Source organism: Trachypithecus francoisi, unplaced genomic scaffold (assembly GCF_009764315.1).
Source record: "Trachypithecus francoisi isolate TF-2019V2 unplaced genomic scaffold, Tfra_2.0 Contig00632, whole genome shotgun sequence".
Classification (NCBI taxonomy): domain Eukaryota; kingdom Metazoa; phylum Chordata; class Mammalia; order Primates; family Cercopithecidae; genus Trachypithecus; species Trachypithecus francoisi.
Genome location: NW_022680780.1, coordinates 16114 through 31782, shown reverse-complemented (window position 1 = coordinate 31782; position 15669 = coordinate 16114). Strand labels below are relative to the sequence as shown.

The 15669-nt window shown below is 37.1% G+C and overlaps 1 protein-coding gene across 1 annotated transcript in view; it reads right to left on the bottom strand.

Annotated features, from left to right (window-relative positions):
* The window catches only part of LOC117087248 (B-cell scaffold protein with ankyrin repeats-like), a gene marked incomplete at its 5' end in the record, with an annotated part of 53888 nt that overhangs the window by 24826 nt on the left and 13393 nt on the right, over positions 1–15669 (bottom strand). The window contains one exon of the mRNA XM_033217226.1: positions 12042–12181. Coding sequence (XP_033073117.1) covers positions 12042–12181 — 140 coding nt within the window. The remainder of the gene's footprint in view (positions 1–12041; positions 12182–15669) is intronic.

Sequence of the window (15669 nt, the reverse complement as noted above, 5' to 3'; positions counted from 1 at the left end):
TGTAGTTCTTCCAGAATCATAGAGATACTGCCTTGATGGTCTTGGACAAGAGCCGAAAGAATTATCTAGATTACCAGGCAGAGACTCTTATTCTCTTCCCTTACTTTGGCCCAAACAAAGCCTCCCTCTGTTCTGTGCCACTTGTACCTGGGGATAGACAAGGTTCCCTTTACTTTTCCCTCCACTTTTCTCAAGCATAGAAAGTCTTCCCCCTTAGCCACTACAGCTGGGAATGTCATGAGTCTCACCTGAAGCCAGCAAGTCTCAGAGGCTCACCCAAGGCCCTCGATGTAGTACCTGGATATTACTGTTGTTTATTCAGAGCCAAGGGCTCTTCAGTTAGCAGGTGATGAATGCTGCCAGGACTGGATCCTTTCCTTAAGGCAGTGGGTTCCCTTTTCTGACCACCGTCCTATCCTGTTGTGGCTGAGCTGGTATTCCACACGCCACACAAAGCCCTCCCCACTCTTCTGTTCCTCTCCTAAAGCAGAGGGAAGGGGTCTCTTTTGGAACCATGAGCTGTTCAGTCTGGGTTTAGGGGAGAGGTGATACCACCACTCCTTTAGCCACTCCAGCTTGTGTTTCAGTGGGTTGTGTGCCACCAAGTCCACTGAATCTGGGCACAGTTGAGCACTAGGACTTGCCTAGGAGTCAAGTCTTTTGGCCTAGACTGCCTTTCAAGTTTATTTTGTTCCACACACCACTTTGGCCAGAAGTGGCAAGGCTTGCAGGAATTCAACTTCAGAATGATAGAATCAATAATTGTCTGGCTAGGGCTGGTTTACATGCTCTCTCCACAAGTGGGTTATACAGTTTAGCTCTGTGTCTCCACCCAAATCTTATCTTGAATTGTAATCCCCATGTATCTAGGGAAGGACCCTGGTGGGAGGTGATTAGATCATGGGGGTGGTTTCTTCTACATGCTGTTCCCATGATAGTGAGTGAGTTCTAATGAGATCTGATGGTTTAAAAATGTGTGGTAGTCCCCCCAACCATCTCCTGCCAACAGGTAAAATGTACCTTGCTTCCCCTTCATCTCCCACCATGATTGTAAGTTTCCTGAGGCCTCTCCAGCCACAAGAAAATGTGAGTCAATTAAACCTCTTTTCTTTATAAATTACCCTGTACCAAGTAGTTCTTTATAGCAGTGTGAGAATGGATTAATACTGTGAGTGTCAGCTGAGTTTGTTCCTGTTTTATTTTCTGTTATAATAGGGCAGCTCAGAGTTCAATGCCTCACAATTGCTGTGCTCTCCCTCTTCCTAACACACAGAAACAGTCTCTGCACCACACCTGCTCCCAGAGGATCAGGGAAGGTTGGCATTGTTGACTCAAGATTGTTTTTTTTCCTACCTCTTCAGTGCCTCTTTCAGTGATAGAACGTTAAACTAGATTCTTTAAGTGCTAACCTGATTTTTTGTTCTTATGAAGGTGTTTTTCTTGTATAGATAGTTGATAAATTTTTATCCTTGCAGGAGGGACCATTGGTAAAGCCTTCTATTCTGCCAATTTGCTCCACTCCTTCCGCTCATTTCTATCTCTATTTAAATGCCCATTCTATAAGTTTTCACTTATCCAATCAATTAGCACTGTAAAAAGCAACTGCTTGTGTTTTCCCCACTTTTTAAGCAACAAATATTAGTTGCCCCCTTGTATCAGGAACTAGTTGTGTGAAAGATACTAGGCATGCAAACATGAAAAACACAGTGCTCATGCATTAAAGAAGGGAGAGGGCTGAAGAAAACAGCACAATATGCTCTAAAAAGGTGGCTAGAACATAGCAATCACAGAGTTAAGAAGACATGGAAAAAATGCTCCTGTGAAAGGAGTTGATCTTGGAAAATACTTGGGAACCTGCAGTCTATGTGACATTCAAAGAAGTTTGAACCTTCTTATCCAGTAAGCCACTGAAAGTTTGTAGCAAGGTATCTTAGATAACACTGATGTATGGTAAAGCTTAGAGACTAGATGCATTTGTACCTCTTATCAATAGGAGCTGGTGAAGAGGAAGGAAGGTTTTCATAACCTTTTGAGAAAGACAGGGACCTAAAAGCATTTCTGAAAGGCAGGAGACTTCCAGTATCTCTCAGTGGGAAGAATCTCCTGAAGAATTCCTTAAGGGAGACAACTGGTAACATCTAAGCATTAATTCAATGAAGAAATTAACCTTTCAGGAAACTATTAACAGAGAAGACCAGGGAGAAATTCCTCACGATGAGAGTTCCGTAAGTCTGTACCTTTCCTCATTTGAAACCCTTCTGGCTTTACATTGTATCAAATATTTGCAGGCAGCAAATCAATGATTGAATAATACATGCAATTAATAAAAACAGAAGTGTACCTGACATGAAGATGAAAATAATATTTCAATGTGTAAAGTAAAATATGCAAAAGGATAAATACATGCAAAACAAAGATACCTTTTTACTAATAAGCAATATAACCAATAATTATTTGGTATCATTTCAAAAATCTTTTACTGAGGGGTGCACCCAAGATGGCTGAATAGGAACAGCTCCAGCCTCCAGCTACCAGCGTGAGTGACACAGAAGACGGGTGATTTCTGCATTTTCAACTGAGGTACTGGGTTCATCTCACTGGAGTGTGTCGGACAGTCGGTGCTGGTCAGTGACTGCAGCCCAACCAGCGAGAAGTGAAGCAGAGCGAGGCAACGCCTCACCTGAGAAGTGCAAGGGGAAAGGGAATTCCTTTTCCTAGGCAAGGGAAACTGAGACACATAATGCCTGGAAAATCAGGTAACTCCCACCCTAATATTGTGCTTTACCAAGGGTCTTAGCAAACGACACACCAGGACATTATATCCCACGCCTGGTCCAGGGGGTGCCACGGCCATGGAGCCTCCCTCATTGCTAGCACAGCAGTCTGAGATCTAACTGCAAGGCAGCAGCCAGACTGGGGGAGGGGTCCCACCATTGCTGAGGCTTAAGTAGCTAAACAAAGGCACCAGGAAGCTCAAATTGGGTGGAGCCCACCACAACTCAAGGAGGCCTGCCTTCCTCTGTAGACTCCATCTCTGGGGACAGGGCATAGCTAAACAAAAAGCAGTAGAAACCTCTGCAGATGTAAATGTCCCTGTCTGACAGCTTTGAAGACAGCAGTGGATCTCCCAGCACGGAGGCTGAGATCTGAGAATGGACAGACTGCCTGCTCAAGTGGGTCCCTGACCCCTGAGTAGCCTAACTGGGAGACACCCCCACTAGGTGCAAACCGACACCTCACACCTCACAGGACTGGGTACTCCCCTGAGACAAAGTTTCCAGAGCAAGAATTAAACAGCAACACTTGCTGTTCAGCAATATTCTATCTTCTGTGGCCTCCACTGCTGATACCCAGGGAAACAGGGTCTGGAATGGACCTCAAGCCAACTCCAACAGACCTGCAGCTGAGGGTCCTGTTAGACCTCAGAAGGTTAGTTTTCCTCAGAAGGAAAACTAACAAACAGAAAGGACACCCATACAAAAACCCCATCAGTTCATCACCATCATCAAAGACCAAAGGCAGATAAAACCACAAAGATGGGGAAAAAGCAGTGCAGAAAAGCTGGAAATTCAAAAAATCAGAGTGCATCTCCCCATCCAAAGGAATGCAGCTCATCGCCAGCAACGGAGCAAAGCTGGACGGAGAACGACTTTGACAAGTTGACAGAACAAGGCTTCAGTTGATCAAACACCTCAGAGCTAAAGGAGGAACTATGTACCCAGTGTAAACAAACTAAAAACTTTGAAAAAAGATTTGGCAAATGGCTAACTAGAATACCCAATGTAGAGAAGTCCTTAAAAGAACTGATAGAGATGAAAACCATAATATGAGAACTATGTGACAAAGGCACAAGCTTCAGTAACCAACTCGATCAACTGGAAGAAAGAGTATCAGCAATGAAGATCAAATGAATGAAATGAAGTGAGAAGAGTAGAGAAAAAAGAGTAAAAAGAAATGAACAAGCCTCCAAGAAATATGGGATTATGTGAAAAGATCAAATCTACATCCGATTGGTGTGCCTGAAAGTGATGGCGAAAATGGAACCAAGATGGAAAACACTCTGCAGGATATCATCCAGGAGAACTTCCCCAACCTAGTAGGGCAGGCCAACATTCAAATTCAGGATATACAGAGAACACCACAAAGATACTCCTCAAGAAGAGCAACTCCAAGACACATAATTGTCAGATTCACCAAAGCTGAAATGAAGGAAAAAGTCTTAAGGGCAGCCAGAGAAAAAGGTCGGGTTACCCACAAAGGGAAGCCCATCAGACTAACAGCAGATCTCTCGGCAGAAACTCTTCAAGCCAGAAGAGAGTGGCGGCCAATATTCAACATTCTTGAAGAAAAGAATTTTCAACCCAGAATTTCATATCCAGCCAAACTAAGTTTCATAAGTGAAGGAGAAATAAAATCATTTACAGATAAGCAAATGCTTAGAGATTTTGTTACCACCAGGCCTGCCCTACAAGGGATGCTGAAGGAAGCACTAAACATTGAAAGGAACAACCGGTACCAGCCATTGCAAAAACATGCCAACATGTAAAGTCCATCGACGCTAGGAATAAACTGCATCAACTAACGAGCAAAAGAACCAGCTAATATCACAATGACAGGATCAAGATCACACATAACAATATTAACCTTAAATGTAAATGGACTAAATGGTCCAATTAAAAGACACAGACTGACAAATTGGATAAAGAGTCAAGACCCATCAGTTTGCTGTATTCAGGAGACCCATCTCACATGCAGACACATTTGTAGGCTCAAAATAAAGGGATGGAGGAAGATCTACCAAGGAAATGGAAAAAAAAAAGAAAAAGCAAGCATTGCAATCCTAGTCTCTGATAAAACAGACTTTAAACCATCAAAGATCAAAAGAGACAAAGAAGGCCATTACATAATGGTAAAGGGATCAATTCAACAGGAAGAGCTAACTATCCTAAATATATATGCACCCAATACAGGAGCACTCAGATTCATAAAGCAAGTCCTTAGAGACTTACAAAGAGACTTAGACTCCCCCCACACAATAATAATGGGAGACTTTGACACCCCACTGTCAACATTAGACAGATCAACGAGACAAAAAGTTAGCAAGGATATCCAGGAATTGAACTCAGCTCTACACCAAGAGGACCTAATAGACATCTACAGAACTCTGCACCCCAAATCAACAGGATATACATTCTTCTCAGCACCACATCACACTTATTCCAAAACTGACCACATAGTTGGAAGTAAAGCACTCCTCAGCAAATGTACAAGAACAGAAATTATAACAGATTGCACTCTCAGACCACAGTGCAATTAAACTAGAACTCAGGACTAAGAAATTCAATCAAAACCACTCAACTACATGGAAACTAAACAACCTGCTCCTGAATGACTACTGGGTACATAATGAAATGAAGGCAGAAAGAAAGATGTTCTTTGAAACCAATGAGAACAAAGGTACAACATACCAGAATCTCTGGGACACATTTAAAGCAGTGTGTAGAGGGAAATTTATGGCACTAAATGCCCACAAGAGAAAGCAGGAAAGATCTAAAATTGACACCCTAACATCACAATTAAAAGAACTAGAGAAGCAAGAGCAAACACATTCAAAAACTAGCAGAAGGCAAGAAATAACTAAGATCAGAGCAGAACTGAAGGAGACAGAGACACAAAAAAACTCTCCAAAAAAATCAATGAATCCAGGAGCTGGTTTTTTGAAACGATCAACAAAATTGATAGACCGCTAGCATGACTAATAAAGAAGAAAAGAGAGAAGAATCAAATAGACGCAATAAAAAATGATAAAGGGGATATCACCACCGACCCCACAGAAATAGAAACTACCATCAGAGAATACTATAAACACCTGTTTGCAAATAAACTAGAAAACCTAGAAGAAATGAATAAATTCCAGGACACATACACTCTCCCAAGACTAAACCAGGAAGAAGTTGAATCCCTGAATAGACCAGTAGTAGGCTCTGAAATTGAGGCAATAATTAATGGCCTGCCAACCAGAAAAAATCTAGGACAAGACGGATTCACAGTCGAATTCTACCAGAGGTACAAGGAGGAGCTGGTACCATTCCTTCTGAAACTATTCCAATCAGTAGAAAAAGAGGGAATCCTCCCTAACTCATTTATGAGGCCAGCATCATCCTGATACCAAAGCCTGGCAGAGACACAACAAAAAAAGGGATTTTAGACCAATGTCTCTGACGAACATCGATGCAAAAATCCTCAATAAAATACTGGCAAACTGAATCTAGCAGCACATCAAAAAGCTTATCCACCATGATCAAGTGGGCTTCATGCCTGGGATGCAAGGCTGGTTTAACATATGCAAATCAATAAACGTAATCCAGCATATAAACAGAACCAAAGACAAAAACCATGTGATTATCTCAATAGACGCAGAAAAGTCCTTTGACAAAATTCAACAGCCCTTCACGCTAAAAACGCTCAATAAATTCGGTATTGATGGAAAGTATTTCAAAATAATAAGAGCTATTTATGACAAACACACAGCCAATATCATACTGAATGGGCAACAACTAGAAGCATTCCCTTTGAAAACTGGCACAAGACAGGGATGCCCTCTCTCACCACTCCTATTCAACATAATGTTGGAATTTCTGGCTAGGGCAATCAGGCAAGAGAAAGAAATCAAGGGTATTCAGTTAGGAAAAGAAGAAGTCAAATTGTCCCTGTTTGCAGATGACATGATTGTATAGTTAGGAAACTCCATCATCTCAGCCCAAAATCTCCTTAAGCTGATAAGCAACTTCAGCAAAGTCTCAGGATACAAAATTAATGTGCAAAAATCACAAGCATTCTTATACACCAGTAACAGACAAACAGAGAGACAAATCATGAATGAACTACCATTCTCAGTTGCTTCAAAGATAATAAAATACCTAGGAATCCAACTTACAAGGGATGTAAAGAACTTCTTCAAGGAGAACTACAAACCACTGCTCAGTGAAATAAAAGAGGACACAAACAAATGGAAAAACATACCATGCTCATGGATAAGAAGAATCAATATTGTAAAAATGACCATATTGCCCAAGGTAATTTATAGATTCAATGCCATCCCCATTAAGCTACCAATGACATTCTTCACAGAATTGGAAAAAACTACTTTAAGGTTCATATGGAACCAAAAAAGAGCCCGCTTTGCCAAGACAATCCTAAGCCAAAAGAACAAAGCTGGAGGCATCACACTACCTGACGTCAAACTATACTACAAAGCTACAGGAACCGAAACAGCATGGTACTGGTACCACAACAGAGATATAGACCAATGGCACAGAACAGAGCCCTCAGAAATAATACCACACATCTACAGCCATCTGATCTTTGACAAACCTGACAAAAACAATAAATGGTGAAAGGATTCCCTACTTAATAAATGGTGCTGGAAAAATTGGCTAGCCATAAGTAGAAAACTGAAACTGGATCCTTTCCTTACTCCTTTTACAAAAATTAATTCAAGGTGGATTAGAGACTTAAATGTTAGATCTAAAACCATAAAATCCCTAGAAGATAACCTAGGTAATACCATTTAGGACATAGGCATGGGCAAGGACTTCATGTCTAAAACAGCAAAAGCAATGGCAACAAAAGCCAAAATTGACAAATGGTATCTATTAAACTAAAGAGCTTCTGCACAGCCAAAGAATTACCATCAGAGTGAACAGGCAACCTACAGAATGGGAGAAAATTTTTGCAGTCTACTCACCTGACAAAGGGCTAATATCCAGAACCTAGAAATACCTCAAACAAATTTACAAGAAAAAAACGAACAACCCCATGAAAAAGTGGGCAAAGGATATGAACAGACACTTCTGAAACGAAGACATTCATACAACCAACAGACACATCAAAAAATGCTCATCATCACTGGCCATCAGATGAATGCAAATCAAAACCACAATGAGTTACCATCTCACACCAGTTAGAATGGCAATCATTAAAAAAATCAGGAAACAACAGGTGCTGGAGAGGATGTGGAGAAACAGGAACACTTTTACACTGTTGGTGGGACTGTAAACTAGTTTAACCATTGTGGAAAATGGATCCAATGTGAAAAATTTCTAGTTCAAGGATCTAGAACTAGAAATACCATTTTACCCAGCCATCCCATTAGTGGGGATATACCCAAAGGATTGTAAGTCATACTACTATAAAGACGCGTGCACACACATATTTATTGCGGCACTATTCACAATAGCAAAGACTTTGAATCAACCCAAATGTCCATCAGTGACAGACTGCATTAAGAAAATGTGGCACATATACACCATGGAATATGATGCAGCCATAAAAAAGGATGAGTTCGTGTCTTTTGTAGGGACATGGATGCAGCTGGAAACCATCATTCTCAGCAAACTATCGCAAGAACAGAAAACCAAACACCGCATGTTCTCACTCATATGTGGGAATTGAATAATGAGATCACTTGGACACAGAAAGGGGAACATCACACATCAGGTCCTATTGTGGGGAGGGGGTGGGAGGAGGGATAGCATTAGGAGATAGGCTTAATATAAATGACGAGTTAAGGGGTGCAGCACACCAACATGGCACATGTATACATATGTAACAATCCCGCACGTTGTGCACATGTACCCTAAAACTTAAAGTATAATAAAAAAAAAATCTTTTACTATAAAGAATCCTACTACTTAAACTAATAATTACTGTGTTCTTTTAGGCTTTCGATGTTATTTTGCTTTTATGTTGTTACCTAGTTACAAAGTTAACTTTATTATTTCCCCAAGACATTTTTGTAAATAGGATGAAAGTCTCCAAGGTTTTAATTACCTTAGTTCAATAGGAGTTACTAGTATTTCTAACATTAGCACTTCAATTCTAATTATCATCCCAAACTGGGCTTTGGATTTCTTTCATTTGAATCTCTCTTATATTTACTATTTTAAGTGATGCTCTGGAAATTTCACCTTTATGAGGTTATGTTCTGGGATTTAGTATTTATCCAACAAAGATGAAATGATTAAAGAAGCAGATAAATAATCAAACTATTCAGGTTAGGTGTTCTAAAACCTAATAGACGTCATTAAAAATTAAATTAGAAAGCCAGATTTCTCATTATTATTTTCTCAAATTCACAGAATGCTCATTTTGCTATATGCATGGTTTCTTTAAATGATAATACAAAGTCTCTTATTACAAACTCAACAATTGCTAAAACATAAACCCTGCAGTATTCTCATTAGTAATTCTTTCCTCAAATTCACACAATGTTCATGTTGTTACATGCCCAATAGCTTTTAAATGTTCATGAGAAAGATCTTATTGCTAAGTTTTAGGATTACTGAAATCACATCTGCCATTAAAACTTACTAGAAAACTCAGGAAAGTTCTTACAATATACCATTTCAGCTAAGTAGGTAGGTTATTTTAAAATTCAAATCTTCTGGCATATATTCCGACTTATAAAGAGTAACTATGCTAAATAAAATTACAATGTACATTGTGTTTCCAATGCAGGTGTTCAAAGTGAACCATGGGCAAAATATTCACATTTCTTAATAAAATGGCAGAGTAGCCCATGAAAGAAACAATTACTGAAATGTTCTAATCTGGAAAAGAAATGTACAGCTTCCACAGAATGCTGTTTTTTTTTTTTTTCTTTTTCTTTTTAGTTTCCTTTTTTTTTTGTTTTTATTTTTTGAGAGAGAGACTTATTGTGTCACCCTGTCACCCAGGCTGGAATGCTGTGGTGTCATCTCAGCTCTGCCTCCTGGGTTCAAGCGATTATTTTGCCTCAGTCACCTGAGTAGATGGGATTACAGGCATGCATCACCATGCTTGTCTAATTTCTGTATTTTTAGTAGGGATGGAGTTTTGCCATTGTCAGTCATGCTGGTCTTGAACTTCTGGCCTCAAGTGATCTACCTGCCTCAAACTCCCAAAGTACTGAGATTACAGGCGTGAGTTACCATGCCCGACCACAAAATTCGTTAAAAACACAATCTATGTGGGAGCAAAGGCAAATATAGAAAGGAAAACCAAATGCCCTGAAGGAGAAGCACAGTGTGGGCTGGGACACCTCCTTCGAGGTCAAACAAATCTAAAATACACTGCGGCCATGCCTCTGCAGTTGCTTCTTCAAGGGTAGAAAGTGCTTTTCACCTCCTCAGTGAGTTCACAGATACCCTGTGTGGTCCAGATACCAGAAGATTTAGACAAATCCCATGTCATACTTAGTCCAAGATGCTTGGGAGACTCACTGAAGTGCAGCCTTTCCTTCTATCCAGCCTGTTACAGTCTGATCTGGTCTGAGATGCCAGTCTCAGATTTTGTTTTATCTAATCCCACAATACTTCTAGGTGCCCTCATGACAGTTGCAAAACCTCTAAACCTCCCTTAAATTACATAAATTAAACAGTCTCTTAATGTCTCTCCTTGCCATGCCATGGTTTGCTACCACCAGGTTAGAGTAATTCTGTCTGTCATTACTCAGACCTCTGACTTAAAATGGCTCTCTCCTGATGGTAAAATCTGAATCATCCTGTGCCTGCCCAGCATCCTCCCTTCTATAGGCCACCAGAGCTTGGTGGTAGAGAAAAATCATTGAGAAAAGCCGTGACTCTTTCTTTCCCCTCATTCCAATACAGAGGGTAAAAAAGAAACAGCATTTTCCAACTTATCTAAAAACTAGCAAACTCACTTTTTTTTCCACTTCAAGCTGTAAAAGAAATCATGAGTTGCATATTCATAGCATCCTGAAAAATTGTCCAGGCGTCATAAATTACATTTATTTTTTACTATATTCAAAGATCCCCACCCACAACAGAAAGACCAACAGAAAATATGTTTGGGGACTACTTTACTTCTACACTGACTGAATAGTCACAGTGCAATATATTGCCTTTATTAATCTTTTTTGTTATGAATATAATTTTTAAGTAGAGGATAAGGTGGACTTGTCACAAGAAAATGAAACAGTCTGTTTTTCAAGCTATTACTTTTGTACTTGCTTTGGAATTACAATATAGATATTTTGTCAAATGTCCTCAGACTCTCCAGTTTGACAAATGTTATTTCACTCCCTGTCCTTTTCTAAGACATGTTTACCTTTTCCATTGTTCTAAAGTATGTCGTTCATATAATATAAAAATAAAACTCTAATAGAAAAATGTGTCACACGAAATAATAACAAATCCTCCAATTCTATTCTAGTTTAAACACATAAAGTTTCATGACAACTTGTCAGCTACATTATCATTGATAGTTTTGTTAAAAACCTTATAAGTTTTTACTGTAAATTTGAAGATAGGTTTTTATGGTAAATTTTATGGTAAATTTGAGGATACTTAGACTTCCTTTCTCTACCCCCTTCTACCTCTGACTCACATGAAAAACTGAGGCAATTAAGCAAAGATATAATTCTAATTATCAAGTCATTAGAAATGGCCTTTATTTCACTCTGAAAATTTGATGGAATAAGCACATATTCCTAATAAATATCACAAACAAAAAATAATTTTCACAATCAGATAATAATAATAAATGAAACTAAGGAAAACATACACTGAGCTTAGAAGTGTCCACATGAAAGTAACAATTTCTAGATTGACACCACGTTTCCTTTTTGGTGATATTTTGGTTTGTCTAACTCCTTAATCTCAAAGCATGAGACAGGTGATTTGACTTTCGTTTTACTTTGTGTTATGCAGGTCTGAATAAAGAAGGAATTCATTTCTTAGGAGTTCTTTCTAATTGCTCTCTCTACCTGCTTGTAACAGCTTTAAAATGAGCCCATCAAAATGTCTACCTTGTAATGAATAAGCTATTTTCCATTGACATTATCTGGATTTTTTTGACCTAGGCAAAGTAATTTGTCCACTTTTTGGCACAACAGAGGTTGCTTCTTTCCTTCCTATTGACCCGTAGTAATTTACTCTTATTCAATCAACATTCAAACTTATACCAAAGCATGAATCCTCTTATCCTTCATTAGCTCTTCAGCTTACATTATGATTAACTTCATGGAAAGATCAATTTACCTGGCACAATCTCTCTCCTGAATCTGCCATTCTGAATAGGCATTCCTTTGCCTTTGCTGTTGGGTAGTACTTAATCTTGGTTGTGGCTTTAATGATTCCATCACAGTAGACATTGACATGGACTGAACCAGCAGGAAACTCTTATGAAAATAATAAACAAGAGTTAGGGGCAGAGTATTTAATGCATATTCATACTATTACATCTTTTAGAGAATATAAAAGAAGTCTTTAAAAATTTATAACACTTTTACTAATCTCTAGCACTTAAAATCATTTTTAAAATTCTTGGTAGTTGGAAACCACAAAATGAAATGTACAATTTTAGACTTAATTGCTTTAAAAAAACTTAAAATACAAAATGTATGCTAAAATAACAATAACAGTAAAGCACTAAATTATTTGTCCCAACTTACTTACTAATATAAGTTTTCTTTGTAACATTCTATAATCTTGACATAATTCTTTAGAATTTGGAAAAGTATAGCCATTTATCAAAAGTTAGGTATTTATTATTTATCTTATGAAAACAATTTAACTAATTACAGGCAAGTTTCTCAAAATTGTAATTTGAAGAGTACATTGTAATTTGAAATGATTTAAATTATACAACTTGTGTTCAGTTGACTACAATGAAAAACCCTGGGAAAGGCAAGGTTTAATGCCCAGATACTAAAGTAGTATTTACATCATACATTCATCTAAAGCCTTTTTGAGAACAAATTGTTCAAAATGAATGATACACTACATTGTGAACTGTGCTGTAATATATGAGCAGCATTAAAGTTATATAAGAATTTAGGACTATGAAAGAATACCAAAAAACAATCAATTAAAAAGTTATTATGTTTTAGTGTAAGAAAAGAAAACAAAATGTAATTCTTTAAATTCATTATGAAACAAATTTTAAGAGCTTTTAATCTGTCATTGAGATACTTCCCATGTTCTCCCAGAAAACTGTCACTCAAATATCTAGGGTTAGGAATAAGTCATTAAATATAAGAGCTTTGAATATTTAAAAGTTTTTAAGGTTTAAGTATTAATTTCACTTTATCTCATGAAGCTGTTAAAGGACTTCTTATAATATTGCTGAAGAAAATTTAAATGCAACGAAAGCAATCTTAAGCTTAACTAGGTCGAGGAGCTGAAATTTATTCCTCTCATATTTCTTGACTAGATGCCTTGCCTGTATTATAATGATGTATGTAGAAAAATAGGAGCTCTCTCTCCCCAAAGAAGCATTCATCCAATAGAGAATGTAAGGGAAACTACAACAAACAAAAATGAAAGTTTTAAACCACATCTCATCAGCTAAAGCAGTATGCATATGGTAAAGGTGGTTCTAGAGTTATTGGAGTCAAATGAAATCAATTTCAGTAGATTTAATAAAGATAAATTTCAATGTAAATGTTATGATAAGTTATAAAAATTATTTTGAAAGAAGATATTAATTTTGTTTATCACAAAAGAGGTTTGGAGTTTTACCATGTAGAGTTAACCTTTTGAAAGAAAATCAGGTAATGAATCATGAGAGGTATATGGTGAGATTTGCTTGGTAGTTTTTTGATACACAGTAGATAAATATTCTATATTTTTTTAATCTAACATGAAACTGAACTGATTTATTCTTATACATTGAGTCCTTAGTTAACTCAAAATTTTACCAGTGCATCTACTGATAATGATGTCGATTTTAGAGTAATCCTCCAAGGAGATGCCTTTTAAAGTGTTGTGTTTGATGTATACATTCTCATATTTGTTAAATGGCAGTTATTAAATCAATACCTAATTACTGGTCCCCACTACATGTCACAGAGAATGCCTTATAGATTCATATGGTTGGGAGGCCTCCTCAGTAATACATTATTGAACTGACCTTTACATGAGCAGTACCCTCTACTGCTTGAACATTATTTTACTTTAATTTTGGTTCACTATGATGACTGTATTTTATAGCTTCTCAATAAAAATAAAAACCAATTAATGTAAGGACTCAAATAGAAGAGAGTAAAATTAAATGTTGTTTACCATCTGGATGAAAGTATTCAAGCAACACCTAACCCTGTAAGTACACACAAACACAGGTCAAGATCTCCAAACCAAGCAAGGATATTACTGAGTCAGCCATGAAGAGGAAAACAGGCACAGAATGGAAGGGAAAAATGGAACTCCTTGCTCCCATCATTTCAAATCTCAAATTCTGTTACATTCAAATGTCTTTGTCAACCTTCCCTATCTCTATACTTAAGTGGTCTGTCCTTGATGAGGTACAAATTGAAGTAATTTATGAGAAATATAATCCAAAGGTATTTCTTAATAGTTAAAATATTTCACTAATTCTATAAAAGTGGATATTTCACAAATCTATTAATTTCAGAGCTCTTTTGTCTGCGTATGTCTATTGTCTGAGAAGCTGTTTTCCTTTATTATCCCATTTTAGACTTTTCCCATATGGTAAACATTAAATGAAGCCACACTGTTTCCATGAAAATGAAATAAACATGGCTCTATTTGGATTCGAATATTATCATTAAATAAATATAGGTGGCTTCAAAACATGGGTCATGCCTAAAAATTAATATCAATTTAAAATATGTTAAAATTGTTTTCCTGAATTACGATATTATAAAAATATATTATCAATTGTTATTTTCTTAAGAAGGTTGAGCATAATATTTGGCATATCCTGAAGTATTTTTCATGCTCTTCTAATGAAATGTAAAGTTATAATTTACATTATCCAGAGCACAGTTTCTTAATAAAGAGATTCTAAATCTTTGTGGATACATTATGCATTCCTTTCAACTTTTAATTGGTTATCTTCCTGCTGCATTAAATTTTTTTCTCACAGTACTATAAGTACCAGAGGAATGCTCTCTACGTTCTATGTAAAAATTAGTTAGTATTTACAGTTTAATGGTTTCACATATATTTATTATAAGTTTTGACATAAGCTGAGATTTTAGTAACTCAAATTGCTTTAGTACAAAACAGTCCCTGTCAGTGACAAACCTATGGTTACCATTAGGAGGGTGTGGTTTCTAGAAAATAACTTAATTATAGGTGTGGCAAGTTATTGAGCTGAAAGGAAAGGGGAGATGGCAAAATTAGAAGATATTTTCTCAAATAAAAATGTCAGGTTAAGATGTTTCCATGTATCAAAAGGGAAAGATGCTACTTAGTAAAAGAGCATCTTAAGATTTCACCACCTATCAGCATAATTGTACTTTAAAATAATTTTTGTTTATCTCTACATTGTTACTGACTGAAAATATCTGGCACTGCTGCTGTTCTTTATGGAAGACCAATAATTAATGATTCAATTTTTTAGAGACATAGACCTCTTCAGATTATCCATTTCTCCTTGTGTGACTTTTGGTGGTTTATGTCTTTCAAGGAATTTGTCCATTTGTCTAAGTTATCAAATTTGTATCCATACTCACTATTATCCTTTTAATGTTCCTGGGTCAGTAGTAATTACTCCTATCTTATTCTTGATATTGGTAATTTGTATCTTCTCTCTTTCTTTTTTGGTTAGCCAGGCTAAAAGTGTATCAATTTGGTTGATCCTTTCAAAGAACCAGCTTTGGATTTTGTTGAATTTCTCTCTTATTTTCCATTTCATTGTTTT